The following is a 13,941-nucleotide window of genomic DNA, read 5'->3' as shown; positions in this document are numbered from 1 at the left end:
GTGGATAAATAACAGTATGTCAGGCCCAAGGGGTGTTGTTCATTCACTACAGAAAAGAGACTATCAATAAAATAGCAGTTATCATTGGAATCATCCCCCATTTAAGTCTTACAATCCAAGTGTCATTCTCCAAAATCAACTGATCTTTGGTCCAGGCCAACCAGGTGAGTGTTATAGAAATAATTGTATTTATACTAGAGGCCCAGTGCACAAATTCATGCATGGGTGGGGTCCCGCCAGCCAGGGGGAGGGGCTATCCCCAACTGGAGGTGGGGCTGCTAATTGGGGGGTTGGGGTAGCTGGGGGAAGGGGGAAGGGGCGAAGGGAGGTTGGCCGGCCGGCCCTGCTCTTGATCAGGGTGGAGGGGAAGGGCAGAGCCAGCCATAAGGAAGGGCCGTAGGAGGTTGGCCCGCCAACCCCACCCACACCACGTCATAGCGACTGGTTGTTCCAGTCATTTGGTCGCTTGGTTTTTATATATATAGATGGCTTTTATATATATATAGATATATGTTTGACACTAATATTTGAAACTCCTCCCAAGATAGCTAGATGAGCTAAGTAAGGCTTTTGAAATTAAGAAATATTATTTGTCTCTTGACAAAGCCTAGGTTTTAAGATTTATCTCACCATGAATTCTAAAGGTCAACTGAGAGTTCAGAACAGGTGGCTGACAGGACTGGAGTGAGGAAGAGAGTGTGAGTGAGTGAGGGAGTGAGAGGGTAATTGTGTGGGTGAGCGTGAGTGTGTGTGTGTGTGAGTGTGTGTGTGTGAGTGTGTGTGTGTGTGTGTGTGAGTGTGTGTGTGTGTGTGTGTGTGTGTATGGAACAGTACTATAGCGCGGAGCCTGGCAGCAGGTGGTAGGCACTCTCCTGGCCAAAGAGCCCCTGCTACCATCACAGCCACTCCCCAGGCTCACCTCTGGCTTGGAGACTGCGCTATCTTGAGTGGGGAGCAGCAGCAGCTAGGTGCCAACATAATATTCCATGAGCAAAAACTAAAAGCGTTTCCCTTAAGAACAGAAACAAGACAAGGATGTCCTCTTTCAGCACTCTTATTCAGCATAGTGCTTCCAAACTGTAAAGGAGGAAGTAAAACTGTCATTATTCTCAGATGACGAGATATCGTACACAGAAAACACTAACGACTCCATCAGGAAACTACTAGACTTAACAAATGAATGTGTCAAGGTAGCAGGATACAAAAATCAACATCCAGAAATTGATGGCATTTTAATACACTAATAATGAACTCTCCAAAAGAGAAACTAAAAAAAATTCCCATTTACCATTGCAACAACAACAAAAAATAAGATACCTAGGAATAAACTTAACCAAAGAAGTAAAATATCTGTACTTGGAAAATTATAGGACATTGAAAAAAGAAATAGAGGAAGATACAAAAAAATGGAAACACATACAATGTTCATGGACTGGAAGAATTAAAATCATTAAAATGTCTATACTACCCAAAGCAATCTATAGATTCATGCAATCCCTATTAAAACACCAATGGCATACCTCTTAGAACTAGAACGAATACTCCAAAAATTAATATGGAACCATAGAAGACACCAAAAAGCTACAGCCATCTTGAGGAAGAAGAAAGAAGTAAGATGGATTACAATACTGAATATCAAACTATATTACAAAGCCATTATAACCAAAATAGCTTGGCACTGGCACAGGAACAGGAATATAGACCAATGAAACAGAACAGAAACCCCAGAAATTGACCTACACCATTGCACTAAATTAATATTTGACAAAGGAGGCAAGAATATACAATGGAATAAAGACAGCCTCTGCAACAAATGGTGTTGGGAAAACGAGACAGACACATGCAAAAAGATGAAACTACACCACCAACTTACACCATACACAGAATAAACTTAAAATGGATAAAAGACATAAATGTAAGGCATGAAACCATAAAAATCTTAGAAAAAAACATAGGCAGTAAAATCTCAGACATTTCATATAGCATAACTTTTGCCGATACATCTCCTAGCCGTGGTCGGCAAACTGCGGCTTGCGAGCCACATGCGGCTCTTTGGCCCCTTGAGTGTGGCTCTTCCTAAGCCTTAGGAGTACCCTAATTAAGTTAATAACAATGTACCTACCTATATACTTTAAGTTTTAAAAATTTGGCTCTCAAAAGAAATTGCAATCGTCGTCCTGTTGATATTTGGCTCTGTTGACCAATGAATTTGCTGACCACTGTCCTCGGGCAAAGGGAATAAAGGATAAAATAATGGGACTACATCAAGATAAAAAGCTTCCGCACAGCAAAAGAAACACCATCAAAATGAAAAGGGAACCCAGTGAATGGAGAACATATTTGCCAATGATACATCTGATAAGGGATTAATTTCCAAAATATATAAAGCACTCATACAACTCAACAAGAGGAAGACAAACAATCCAATTAAAAAATGGGCAGAAGACCTGAATAGACATTTATCCAAAGAAGACATATAAATGGCCAGGAGACATATGAAAAAAATGCTCAAATCACTAATCATCAGAGAAATGCAAATTAAAACCACAATGAGATATCACCTCACACCTGTCAGAATGGCTATCATGAAAAAAATCAACAAACAACAAGTGCTGGCAAGAATGTGGGGAAAATGGAACACTTGTTCATTGCTGGTGGGAATGCAGATTGGTGCAGCCACTATGGAAAACAGTATGGAGTTTCCTCAAAAAATTAAAAAGGGAACTTCCATTTCACCCAGCAAGACCACTTCTGGAAATATATTCTAAAAATCCCAAAACACCAATCAGAAATAATATATGCACGCCTATGTTCATAGCAGCATTATTTACAATGGCTAAGATTTGGAAACAGCCCAAGTGCTCATCAGTTGATGAATGGATAAAAAAAAAAGCTGTGGGACATTTACACAATGGAATACTATGCAGCTGTTAAAAAGAGGGGTCTCTTACTCTTTGGGACAGCATGGATGGACCTGGAGAATATTATGCTAAGTGAAAATGCCAATCTGAGAAAGACAAATATCATATGATTTCACTTATTTGTGAAATGAATTGACCAATAAAATAAGACCAAAAGCATTGAGGCATAGAACAGATTGACATACCTTGATGTGGGGCTAAGGGGGGAGGGAGGGGTGGTGAGAGGAGATAAACCAAAGTATATATGCATATTATATACTTACTAGAGGCCCAGTGCATGTGTGTGTGTGTGTGTAATCTCTACTGTATAAATATGTATGAAGATGCACCATGGATTATCCAACATCATGCAGCATTTTCTGCCAATTTGTGTGAGACTGAGGATTGTCCTGACTTCTATTCTAATGCTCATCCTACTTCTTCATAATACTATTTTTATAACTTTTTATATATCACATTAAATATTTTTATTATGTAAATGACAAGATTAAATTGTCTCAGAGTTTAAAAAGTATGTAACCAACCAAATCACATGGTATTCCCTCTTCTACCTTAGGAATTGAGACTGTATAACTTCCCTGATCATGTAAAAGTAGAATCATTTTTCACAATCCAGAAGTTCTTCCTCATGGCTAATTAAATTGTAAGCTTCATGAGTGTAATTTTATCTCCAATTATAGGGATTTTTAAAAGAGCCGGTCCTCATCGATTAATAATTATTTTCAAAGTTGAACTTCATTTTTTAACATTTCTACAAAGTATTTGAAATGAAGCTTTAGATTATGATTATATTAGTCCTGAAATAAGACTAAAAAGAACAATCTAAACAAAAATACAATCACTGCCCTGGCAGGTGTGGCTCAATTGGTTGGTGTCACCCCTGGTTGCCAGTTCAATTCTGGGTCAGGGCACATGCCCAGGTTGCAGGTCCCTGGTAGAGGATGTGCAGGGGGCAGCCCATCAGTGTATCTCTTCTTCCCTCACCCTGTATCTCTCTCAAAAAATCAACAATTGTTTTAAGATGATAAGATTATGGGTGTTTTGTAAAGTGATACAACTTACTGTAAAAGATTGTTAAAAGCTTTTTATGTTAAAATTTAAATTTAGCAACTTTAACCATTTTATTTATTTTTTTTTAATATATTTTATTGATTTTTTACAGAGAGGAAGGGAGAGGGATAGAGAGTTAGAAACATCGATGAGAGAGAAACATCGACTAGCCGCCTCCTGCACACCCCCTACTGGAGATGCGCCCGCAACCGAGGTACATGCCCTTGACCGGAATCGAACCTGGGACCCTTCAGTCCGCAGGCCTATGCTCTATCCACTGAGCCAAACCGGTTTGGCTAAATTTAGTAACTTTAACCATTATCAAGTCATGGCAAATCTCATTGATCTGTACCTATACCCACTTCCCTTCTCCTATGTTATTTTTAAGCAAATCCCAGGCACCTTACCATTTACCCTTAAGTAATTGAAGACACATTCTAAAAGAACTAATTTTAACAAAACCACAATACTGTTTTCACGTCTTAAACAGTAAACTTATTTTCTTAATTTTATCAAACACCCAGTCAGTGTTCAAATTTCCAAGACTCCGATAACTTTTTTATTTTTATAGTTTATTTGATTGACTTGGGGTGAAATAAGATTCACACATCAATGGGTCATTCTGTTTTGAAAACTCCTTTTAACTGGTAGGTTTTCTTGTTCTCCCTGTCCCAGGACTCTCTACCTCGCTTCCTCTCATTGTTTCTCACCCTCGCCCTCTCCAGCTCTCCCTCTTTCCTTTACTATTTCTTTTAATGTATTTTTTTTTTATTTTTTACAGAGAGGAAGGGAGAGGCATAGAGAGTTAGAAACATCGATGAGAGAGAAACATCGATCAGCTGCCTCCTGCACACTCCCTACTGGGGATGTGCCCGTAACCAAGGTACATGCCCTTGACCGGAATCGAATCTGGGACCCCTGAGTCCGCAGGCCGACGCTCTGCCCACTGAGCCAAACCGGTTAGGGCTTTCCTTTACTATTAATTGTCAAGGAAACTGGGTTGCTTGTCCTATAGAGATTTGTTTCAAACTTTGGTTTCTGCTGAAATTTTTAAAATGCAAATCTTATTCCGAGATTTGTGTAAACAATTTGCATCTGAGAAATGTTTCACCAATTTCAGATTTGGCTCACATTTAACTGACAAATTACATTTCTATGGTGAATCATCAAAAGACATATGTGTTCCTGTGATTAGAGGGTTCTGCATTGGTCTAAACTTTTAGATTTCTCACACTAACACACAAAACTATATTATTGTTATCAAGAAGAGTTAAATCAAACAGACAGATGTATTCATTTTTGAGTTATTTCTAGCTCGTTAGGAACCGATACTTGATGCTTTCTCTCCCCACGCCCACACCTTTGTACCCATGAGCAACATTTGTCCGTTTGGCAGCAAAATATTAATCCTGGAGACTTCTATTGACAGAATTCTATTTCATCTTTATTTAGTAACTTAATCTCCATAAGACCAATAGCAACATTTCATTTGACACCAATGTCACCTCAAACTTGACCCGAAAGTACATGATTATTTGTGATAACTTTGGGCCCATTCAAGTGCTTGATGGATTTTGACTTTTCCTCAAAGTTTATTATGGGCAACATGTCACAATGCAAACAGAAAAATATAGTAACAGACGCAGATTTTTCCATCAAAGTCATTTATACACCAGGCTCCCTCTTCTCTTCTCTATTGCCTGAAGTGAGATAACCCTTCACTTGAACTGGCTTGAACTGGCAACTGTTTCATCACCAAGAGTACACAAATGACCAGTGTGTTCATTAATATACTTTGTTTTTAGTTCATCTGCCCTGGAGTTGGAATGGACATATGCCTTGATTTCTAGAAACAATCAAATTCATAATAAGGTATCTTCTACTTCCAAATATGATTAGTTTTTTTGTTTTTAATTAACTGTCAAGGGCATATTCCTTGGTTGCGGGCACATCCCCAGTGGGAGGTGTGCGGGAGGCAGCTGATCGATGTTTCTAACTCTCTATCCCTCTCCCTTCCTCTCTGTAAAAAATCAATAAAATATATTTTTAAAAAATTGGGGGGGGGGGGGCGACCAGTCAACAACTTCACATTTTTATCCATTAACATTTAGGTGTGTCTTGCCTTTTCATGCTTTTATAAAAATGCACTATTTGGTACGAGAGTGAGTCATGATCCCTTAAAATTATAAACTTCATGTTTACAATTAAAGATTTACCCAGTACAAGGATTTATAAAGTGATAAAACAAACTTTTGTTTCTTTCCTAATTTTGAATTTAAGATAATTTATATTTCATATTTTATCTTGTATATTTTGGGATGAGTACTTTACAAAGACAGAATAGACCCTTTAGAATTATAATTTAGTCAATGCTTTGAGTCATCACCAAATCTAACAAATAATGATTTCTGATATTGCTAACTGCACTTATATAAAAGGTATCTATCAAACAGAGTCTATTATGACTGGGAATTGTGACTCCATTGTGTCTGATGGATTCATTTGGGAAGGAGCAAAGCTTGATAAGAAATTCACCAAGTGTCCCAGCTGGTTTGGCTCAGTGGATAGAGTATCAGCCTGTGGACTGTAGGGTCCCAGGTTCGATTCCAGTCAAGGGCACATGCCTGGGTTTCAGGCTTGATCCCATTGTGAGGTGTGCAGGAGGCAGCGGATTAATGATTCTCTCTCATCATTGATGTTTCTCTCTCTCCATCTCCCTTCCTCTCCGAAATCAATAAAAATATATTTATTTAAAAAAAGAAATTCACCAAGCTTCGAACTTACTAACAAGTAGTTTGATGAAGCCCCCAATGCTGAGAAATTGACACCTTAGTCTTAATCTTGCACAATAACTTGTTCTCAAATTAAAATTTTGAAAGTCTGAACAAACTATATCCTTTGGGATGAAGTTATTAGAAGTCAGGATTAGGGTTCTGTAGCATTGGTAGGGAATGAACTATTTACATTATTCATTCTATTCTCTATTCTGATTTTCAAAACTGAACAAAACATAAGGCCCCCAGATTAGTAGATTTCTAAAATTGGCCCCTACAGCCCCACAGGCCGCCTTTCCCTGTAAGAAAAGTTAATGCCAACAAAGAGAGTTGAGGGCAAGTCATTGCTCTCTGCAGGTGATGTGAACACTGGCCACTCTACCTTACACACATGAGTTTGCTGGCTCGCTCTAATAAAAAGAAAGTGGACTTGGAGCAGCCTGTTTCCTGAACAAACATAAACACTCATCACACAGAGATTAGATGATAAAGGAGGGAAAGCCACCTTTTACTATTTGTCAGATGGCAGAGAATGGTAAGGTCTTCCACTGGCCTCTCGCTAGTATCCTTCTTTATCCATTTTTACCACCTCCAGCTTCATCTCTAAAGTCAGACTATCCTTAAAGAGATTCTACTTGATGGTTAGAAGCTCTACCAGCTTTGTCATAAGTCAAAGTTTACTGATAATTCGTCTCCTGACAAGTAATCTCTTGAGTGCTTATTTTAGAGAATTTATTTGCAGCTTTTCCTACTTAATCACCACCACTTCAGGCTACTCAAACAGACAACTGCTTCCTTTTGCCTGCCTTTTCTGTAATTTGCACCAAATTAGACCTATACAGGTCATTCCCTATTACAATAACAGATTCTCTCTCTCTCTCTCTCTCTCTCTCTCTCTCTCTCTCTCTCTCTCTCTCTCTCTCTCTCTCCTCTCTCTCTCTCCCCACTCTCTCTCTCCCCCCACTGACCAATTATTTCTTTCCACAGAAGACTTCCTTTTTCAATATAAGTCAAAGCATACTGGCATGTATTAGAAGATAGGACCACCATATAAGTATTTTCTAACTGGAAATATTTTATGGCTTAGTAATTTTCCTCAACACTATTCCTCTTGTTTTTAACCAGTAAAAGCCTGCCACCTTAAAAGCCTGGAAGAATTACATCCTGGGGTTTTGAGAAGAAGCTCAAATAATTATTGAGAATAAGTTTAAGAAGCAAAGGCCATTTTCTGTCTCCTATGATAATCCCTGGCCTCCTTCAATTTACTCAACGAGAACAAATGCTTTCGAGATCCGAATAAGCCACCTCCAAAAGGTGGCTGGTTACCCACAAACTAGGGGGCATGTGCCTGACTCCCTCTGTGGCTGGGCGGCTGTGCGGGAATGTGGCCAGGGCCTGGGACAAGATGCTTCTGTTGTCTGCGATATTCAGGGAGAGATGGCACCTCGGCCAGCCGCTCAGATTCAGAATCCTCCCAACTGGGGAATTCCAAAACAACCCTATCTCTCCGAAGTCAGATGTAACGCCGATCAGGTGGGTGGGGGAGGTGAGGAACACAGAAATGTGGGGATTCGATCTCATGACTGCTGGGCCCCAGGGCCACGGGGAGTGGGGGGGTTGAAAGGCGTGCGACCTGGGGCAAGAGCCCGCAAGTCTGGCCTCCGAAGTCTGCACGTGGAATCGGGACTTTGCTGTTCCCAGGACCCTGCGGCCCAACTCCGGGGGGGGGGGGGGGGTCTCCGGCGCCCCCACCCTGAAAGGGGCTCGGGTGGGACTGGAGTTGGATGTTCCGCGGGGTCTGATCGTTCCGCCCGCGCTGTCACCCCTTCGCCTCTTGGGCCTCCGGGGAGCCCTTCGGGTCCTGGGCTCCGGCCCCTGCCGCCATCCACCCTTCCCCGCCGGGAAATGCAGGCTCTGGTGGCCAAGGATATTGTCGCCTCGCCCCTGCGGCGCCCCCCTCCGTCCTTCACCCCGCGAGCGGCCTCCGGGCGCCCCGTTTCCTTCAGCGCCGCAAGGAACACAAAAGCCAGGCGGGTCCGCACGTTTCAACTCCTTCGCGGGCCCTCTGGCCGCCGTCCGGGCGCCCCACCCCGGGCGCGGGGAGGCGAGCCTGGGTGTCTCGGGGCCTGCGCCCGCTCGCGGGGCGGATCCGCGGGGCTTTCCCGCTGCGGCGGGGCCGGGCGGGCGGGGGCGGAGGCCGGGAGGGGCGGGGGCGGAGGCCGGGAGGGGCGGGGGCGGAGGCCGGGAGGGGCGGGGGCGGAGGCCGGGAGGGGCGGGGGCGGAGGCCGGGAGGGGCGGGGGCGGAGGCCGGAGGGGACCCCGCCCGGAGGCTCCCCCAGCCTCTCTCCCCGCCGCGGCCCCAGGGCGGAAGGATGGCTGTGCTGGGCTGCGAGCTCGTCTGGCAGCTTCTACTGAGCAGCTAATCGTATGGCATGCCGTCTTTGATGAATCTGAACTAATTACCCCTCTTAATTAAAGTCTTTAGCGGTTGTTTCACTGTTTTGGCAGGAGAACGGGGGAGACTTGCAGTTGGAAAACACCAGAGCCCAAACTCGCAGCCGAGCTGCTGGTTCACACTTGAAGCGTTTCAAGGACCTGGCACCCGCCGCAGTTTGGTTTTCGTCCACGTTTACTCCTTGAACGGAAGTATATTCATCTATAAACACATATACACACACCTCAAAACGCCGCGGCTCCCCTCGCCAGCTGTGTACCAGCCAGCAGTCCCTCAGGATGCAAACAATAGCCACCCCTCGACAAGGCGCGGTTTTACTGCCCTGGGGTGTGTACCCCACACATCTCTCCCCGATAAGGTGTCCCCACCTCACTGAGCGCCCCAAGCTTGCCAGAGGGCCCAGGACCAAGGCATGATGCCTGTTACAAAACGCCACATCTTCTGAACTTTACCAAACTTCATTACTTTACCAAAGTTGGAACTATTTGGAGAGACTATTACTTGCTGTTGGTAAAGTTTTCAGATCAAGCATTAGGGTGATACTATCACAGAGCTGAACTTTTTAAAAAGGAGGAAGGATGAGGCGGCCAGAGTTAGTGATCTCCAGCTGAATAATGGGAACAGAGCCCTGAAGCTGGTGATTAAATAAGCACATTCCCAGTATTTATTTCTAACAGTCAATGAATCCATTTTCACGTGCAAGAATCAAAAAAGCAAAATTCAAATTCATTCATCATGAACCATACTCAACTGATGTGTATGTATGTGTGTGTGTGTTCAATGCAGAATGTGTCTTTCCAGGTACACTCATCTGTGTGTGTGTGTGTGTGTGTGTGTGTGTGTGTGTGTGTGTGTGTAACATACACTCAGTGTTTTGTTACTTCAGGGAAAGAGAAAATGATTATAAACAATCGGCAGGCATTTGACCACAGAATCAACACAATGAAAATATATACAATAATAAAATTAAAATGGTGCAGCATTCCTGGGTAGGATAATATAGATCTCAATAAATACAGCAGAATTTTTTTTAAAACAAACACCATCTCTCCACCGAGATGAAAAGTCTTTCCAAATTAAAAAAAAAAATCAGAAAAACAAAACCCCCCAATTTTTTTCATACTTGTCAGTGTCTATGGTATAGAATATAATACACAGAGACCTGTATCAGGGGCATGCAAGAGGCGAAAGGCTGAGCAATGCAGCGGCTTTTGGTCGGGGCCAATGTGTGGGGCCCAGCATGCCCTGGGGTCTGCAGACCAGCTCGGATCGGGGGTCCAGCTCCACTCTGCCGCCTCGGTGTTGGGGAGCTGGGCTGAACTGGGATGGGACTTTGGCCTTGATCACTAGTGGCTCGGATGGAGCCCGGGCTGCAGAGGCCCAGGGGGCGGCAGCTGCGGCGGCAGCGGCGGGGCGGGCGTCGGCTGCTGCGCGGCGGGCTGCGGGTCGGCGCCGGGCTCCCAGGCCGCCGTGCGGGCCAGCCCCAGGCTGCTGTCGTGCAGCTTGCGGACGTGCTTCTTAAGGTCAAAGTTCCTGCAGAAGCCCTTGCCGCACGTGGGGCAGGTGAAGGGCTTCTTGTCGTTGTGGGTGTGCATGTGGAAGGTGAGGTTGTAGACCTGGTGGAAAGCCTTGTTGCAGATATTGCACTTGAACTGCTTCTCCCCACTGTGGGTCAGCTTGTGGTTTTTGTAATTCCCTGAAAGACACAAACGACAGGAAGGCGGATTTGAAAAGAGGGCTGGAACCGGAGGGCGCGGAGGGGTGGAAGGGCCCGGCAGGAGGAAGGGCTGCCTCAGCTCGGACAGCCCGCAGCCAGGGCAGGGCTCTCGGCGCCTGCACTTCTCTCCCCGCGTTTATTTATAAACGGCAGCGACGGGGCCCTTCCCTCCACCTTTCATTGTATTCATTAATCCAATTATCTAAGATGAGAGGAAGTAGCTAGGGAAAATACCCCCTTGGTATATGCAGCCTTCCTTTCTCTAAGACTAGCCGGACTTCCAGCTAGGAGGTTGGGATGGCAACACATAAGCCAGTTAACTAGCTGCGCTTTAAAAACTATTTTCTAAAACATCCCCAAACAATTGGGGTTTTTGGTAAGACCGCCGTGAAGAGGGCTCCATGATTTGCTACCTTTTTGATGAAATCCTTTGCCACAGAATTCACATATGAACGGTTTGTAGCCCGCGTGTATCCGGGTGTGCGTGTTCAAAGTGGAGCTTCTGTTAAACGCTTTGCCACACTGGTTACATTTGTGAGGTTTCTCCTAAACAGGAGGGAGGGAAAGCAAAAAAAGTTACGGCGTTTTGTTATCAAGTGCAGTCCTGTAAACGCAGACACCCAGCCATGCTCTCCCTCGCGCTTTTAAGAAGAACAAAGGCAAACAACCCAGGCCCAGCATCTCCCTGTGTCCAGCTGGCCGATTCCAAACAAACCTTGCAGCGAAGTGTACGAGTTGATGGGCCGTTTTCTACAAACCAAGCGACATGCAGACCGATGGGCATACCTGGGTGTGAATGATCTTGTGCCGGCACAGGGTGCTGGCTTGCCGGAACCCCTTTCCACACACTTTGCACACGAAGGGCCTGGCTCCCGTATGCACCGGCATGTGACGGGTTAAGTTGTAGTGAGCATTAAAGACCTTAAAGCGAAACAACATGTAGAACAGGTTAGTCCGATGCATACGGACCGTGAAATAAAATCGGGCGGAGGGAGGAGATCACCCTATAACAACTGTATACATATAATTACGAAATAAAATTTAAAAGGAAGGAAGGAGGGGGGGGGAGGAATAACTCCTTTCTTCCTAGTACTTGCCTTTCCACACACTTCGCACGTGAAAACTTTGGGTTTGGCATTCGGAGAGCCTCGGCTGAAGTCGGAGGTCTTGAAGGCGATCTTTTCCGACAGGAGCTGCGCGCTTTCCTTCATGTAATGCTGCAGCTGAACCTGGGACAAGTCTTTGAAAGCTACGCCCGAGGGGTACTTCTCCGCGGCCGGGACCACCAGTTTGTTCCTTTCGGCTAAATACGTTTTGGGCTGCGCGTGCAAAGGGGAGCTGAGGAAGTAGGAGGCCACCGGGTGGATGTTCACGCCCGCCGCCGCCGGGTGGCACGGGCCGTCGCCGCGGTTCAGGTAGCACAGGGCTCCCATGGCGTGGAAGGAAGAATGGTTGACCACGCGCGGCCTCACCAGCTTGTACTGCTGCAGCGGCAGCGCGTCGCGGGCCAGGTCGCCCTTGAGACCCAGCGCGCAGTTGAGCAGGTCGCTGCAGCTGAACGCGGACCCCGCCGCCGGAGCCGCCGGAGGCTCCAGACTCGCCTTCCGCGGCTCCGAGCCTGTCAGTCCAGCCTTGGGGCTCGTGTCGTACGCCACCGGCACGAAGGGGATCATGCAAGGGATCGACGGGCTAAGATGCAGCGGGTGCTTGGAGTCCCCCTTGGGCACGGCTCCCGGCAGGAAGTGGGGGACCGGCAGGGCCTTGGGCTCCGGGGTGCGCGCCATGATCCGCTCGATGGAGAAAGCCAAGGGTTTGGAGGTGCTCATCGCGCTGCCCCGGGCCGGGGCAGTCGCTAACATTTTGGCGGTCGCGTTGTGGCAGCCACTGTCCATGTCTGAGCCGCCCGCGTCCGTCAGCCGAGGCCGGGCTGCGCTGTCGTTGCCTTGTTCTCTGCTTGTCACAGACCTGCGGAGAGGGGGACGGGCGCGATCACCACCAGCAGCCTCCTCCTCCTCCTCCCCAGCATCGCCAGCCGAACCTGCCTGCCCAGCCCAATGGACTCCCGCCATCCCATCGCAGAGTTCTCGGCGCACCAATGACTCAGGGACAATCACTACTTATTTCTATCAATAGAAAGTGTTGTGTCAATAACGCAGCCAAGATCTCGCCAATCGTTAACTTCCAAGAGGAGAAGGTAAACTAGATAATTGCTCAATTCGCTTCCAACAGTCAACAGGAAAACTTTTTTTTTTCTCTGCAGTCGGCGACTACTTCTCATTGGTGAGGGACGTTCCCCCGCCCAGAGAGGAGGCGGGGGCGCTCTCCACCGCGCCGCGCGCCCTCCCCTCCGCGCACACACTCCGGGGCGCACACATCCCTCCCCTCCACCCTCACCCCACCCTCACCCCTTCGCTTTTTCCCTCTGTCTTTTTAATTCTCAATCTGCTTAACCAAGCTTTAGAGGCCAAGCAAATCTGAGATCAATTTTCTCGTTTAGCTCTAAGTGACATCATCTAAAATCATTGTGCAGGGGCTAAATAAGGAAACGGAGTCTAATTCGAGGGCAAACGCCAGGGTATATTTATCAAATTCCAAGCTCCAGAAAGCGGCAGCCAGGATGCCTCCGGCAGCGAAACCCCAGCTTCCCCCCCCGCACGGTTCCGCGGGTCCCGGGCGGGTCCCGGGTCTGAGCCGAGACCATCTCCTCCGCGGCTGCTCTTTCTTGCACTAGGGCGCGGGGCTGAGTGCTTCCGGCATCCCGGCATCCCTGTGGCCAAACGGAGCCTGGACCACTAGGAAGACGCCAGCAGGTAACTGGCCTCCCCAGTAGCCCCTGAGAATTAAAGGCCTTGGGAGACTTGTGATGTGTTTGTGGTTTTGTGAATGCGATGCCGTGACAGACGCCCACAAAGTTGAAGAGGAGTTGCAGGGAATAAGCGCGTGTCCCGCGAAAAGAAACCTCCGTTAGGGCCGGATCCCACCCCCGCCACACACCAACACACGCGTGCGCTTTTATGCGTTTCC

At 46.5% G+C, this 13,941-nt stretch overlaps 1 protein-coding gene across 1 annotated transcript; it reads right to left on the bottom strand.

Moving 5' to 3' along the window:
• Nucleotides 1–10,546: 10,546 nt before the first annotated feature.
• On the bottom strand, nucleotides 10,547–12,809 carry FEZF1 (FEZ family zinc finger 1). Its single transcript, XM_036327073.1, has 4 exons — nucleotides 12,015–12,809; nucleotides 11,704–11,838; nucleotides 11,331–11,463; nucleotides 10,547–10,896 (listed from the first exon to the last, which is right to left on the bottom strand). The coding sequence occupies exons 1-4, from the start codon at nucleotides 12,807–12,809 to the stop codon at nucleotides 10,547–10,549; spliced, it is 1,413 nt and encodes a 470-aa protein (XP_036182966.1).
• Nucleotides 12,810–13,941: the final 1,132 nt, after the last annotated feature.

This window comes from Myotis myotis, unplaced genomic scaffold (genome assembly GCF_014108235.1).
Source record: "Myotis myotis isolate mMyoMyo1 unplaced genomic scaffold, mMyoMyo1.p scaffold_m19_p_11, whole genome shotgun sequence".
Classification (NCBI taxonomy): domain Eukaryota; kingdom Metazoa; phylum Chordata; class Mammalia; order Chiroptera; family Vespertilionidae; genus Myotis; species Myotis myotis.
The sequence above is the reverse complement of the archived record's forward strand: the minus strand, read 5'-3'. Positions and strand labels throughout refer to the sequence as shown.

Coding starts and splice junctions, on each gene's coding strand:
- FEZF1 (XM_036327073.1), bottom strand. CDS start 12,809: ATGGACAGTGGCTGCCACAACGCGACCGCCAAAATGTTAGCGACTGCC. Junction 11,464..11,703: donor ACAAGATCATTCACACCCAG/GTATGCCCATCG, acceptor CCTCCTGTTTAG/GAGAAACCTCACAAATGTAA. Junction 10,897..11,330: donor CAAAGGATTTCATCAAAAAG/GTAGCAAATCAT, acceptor TGTGTCTTTCAG/GGAATTACAAAAACCACAAG.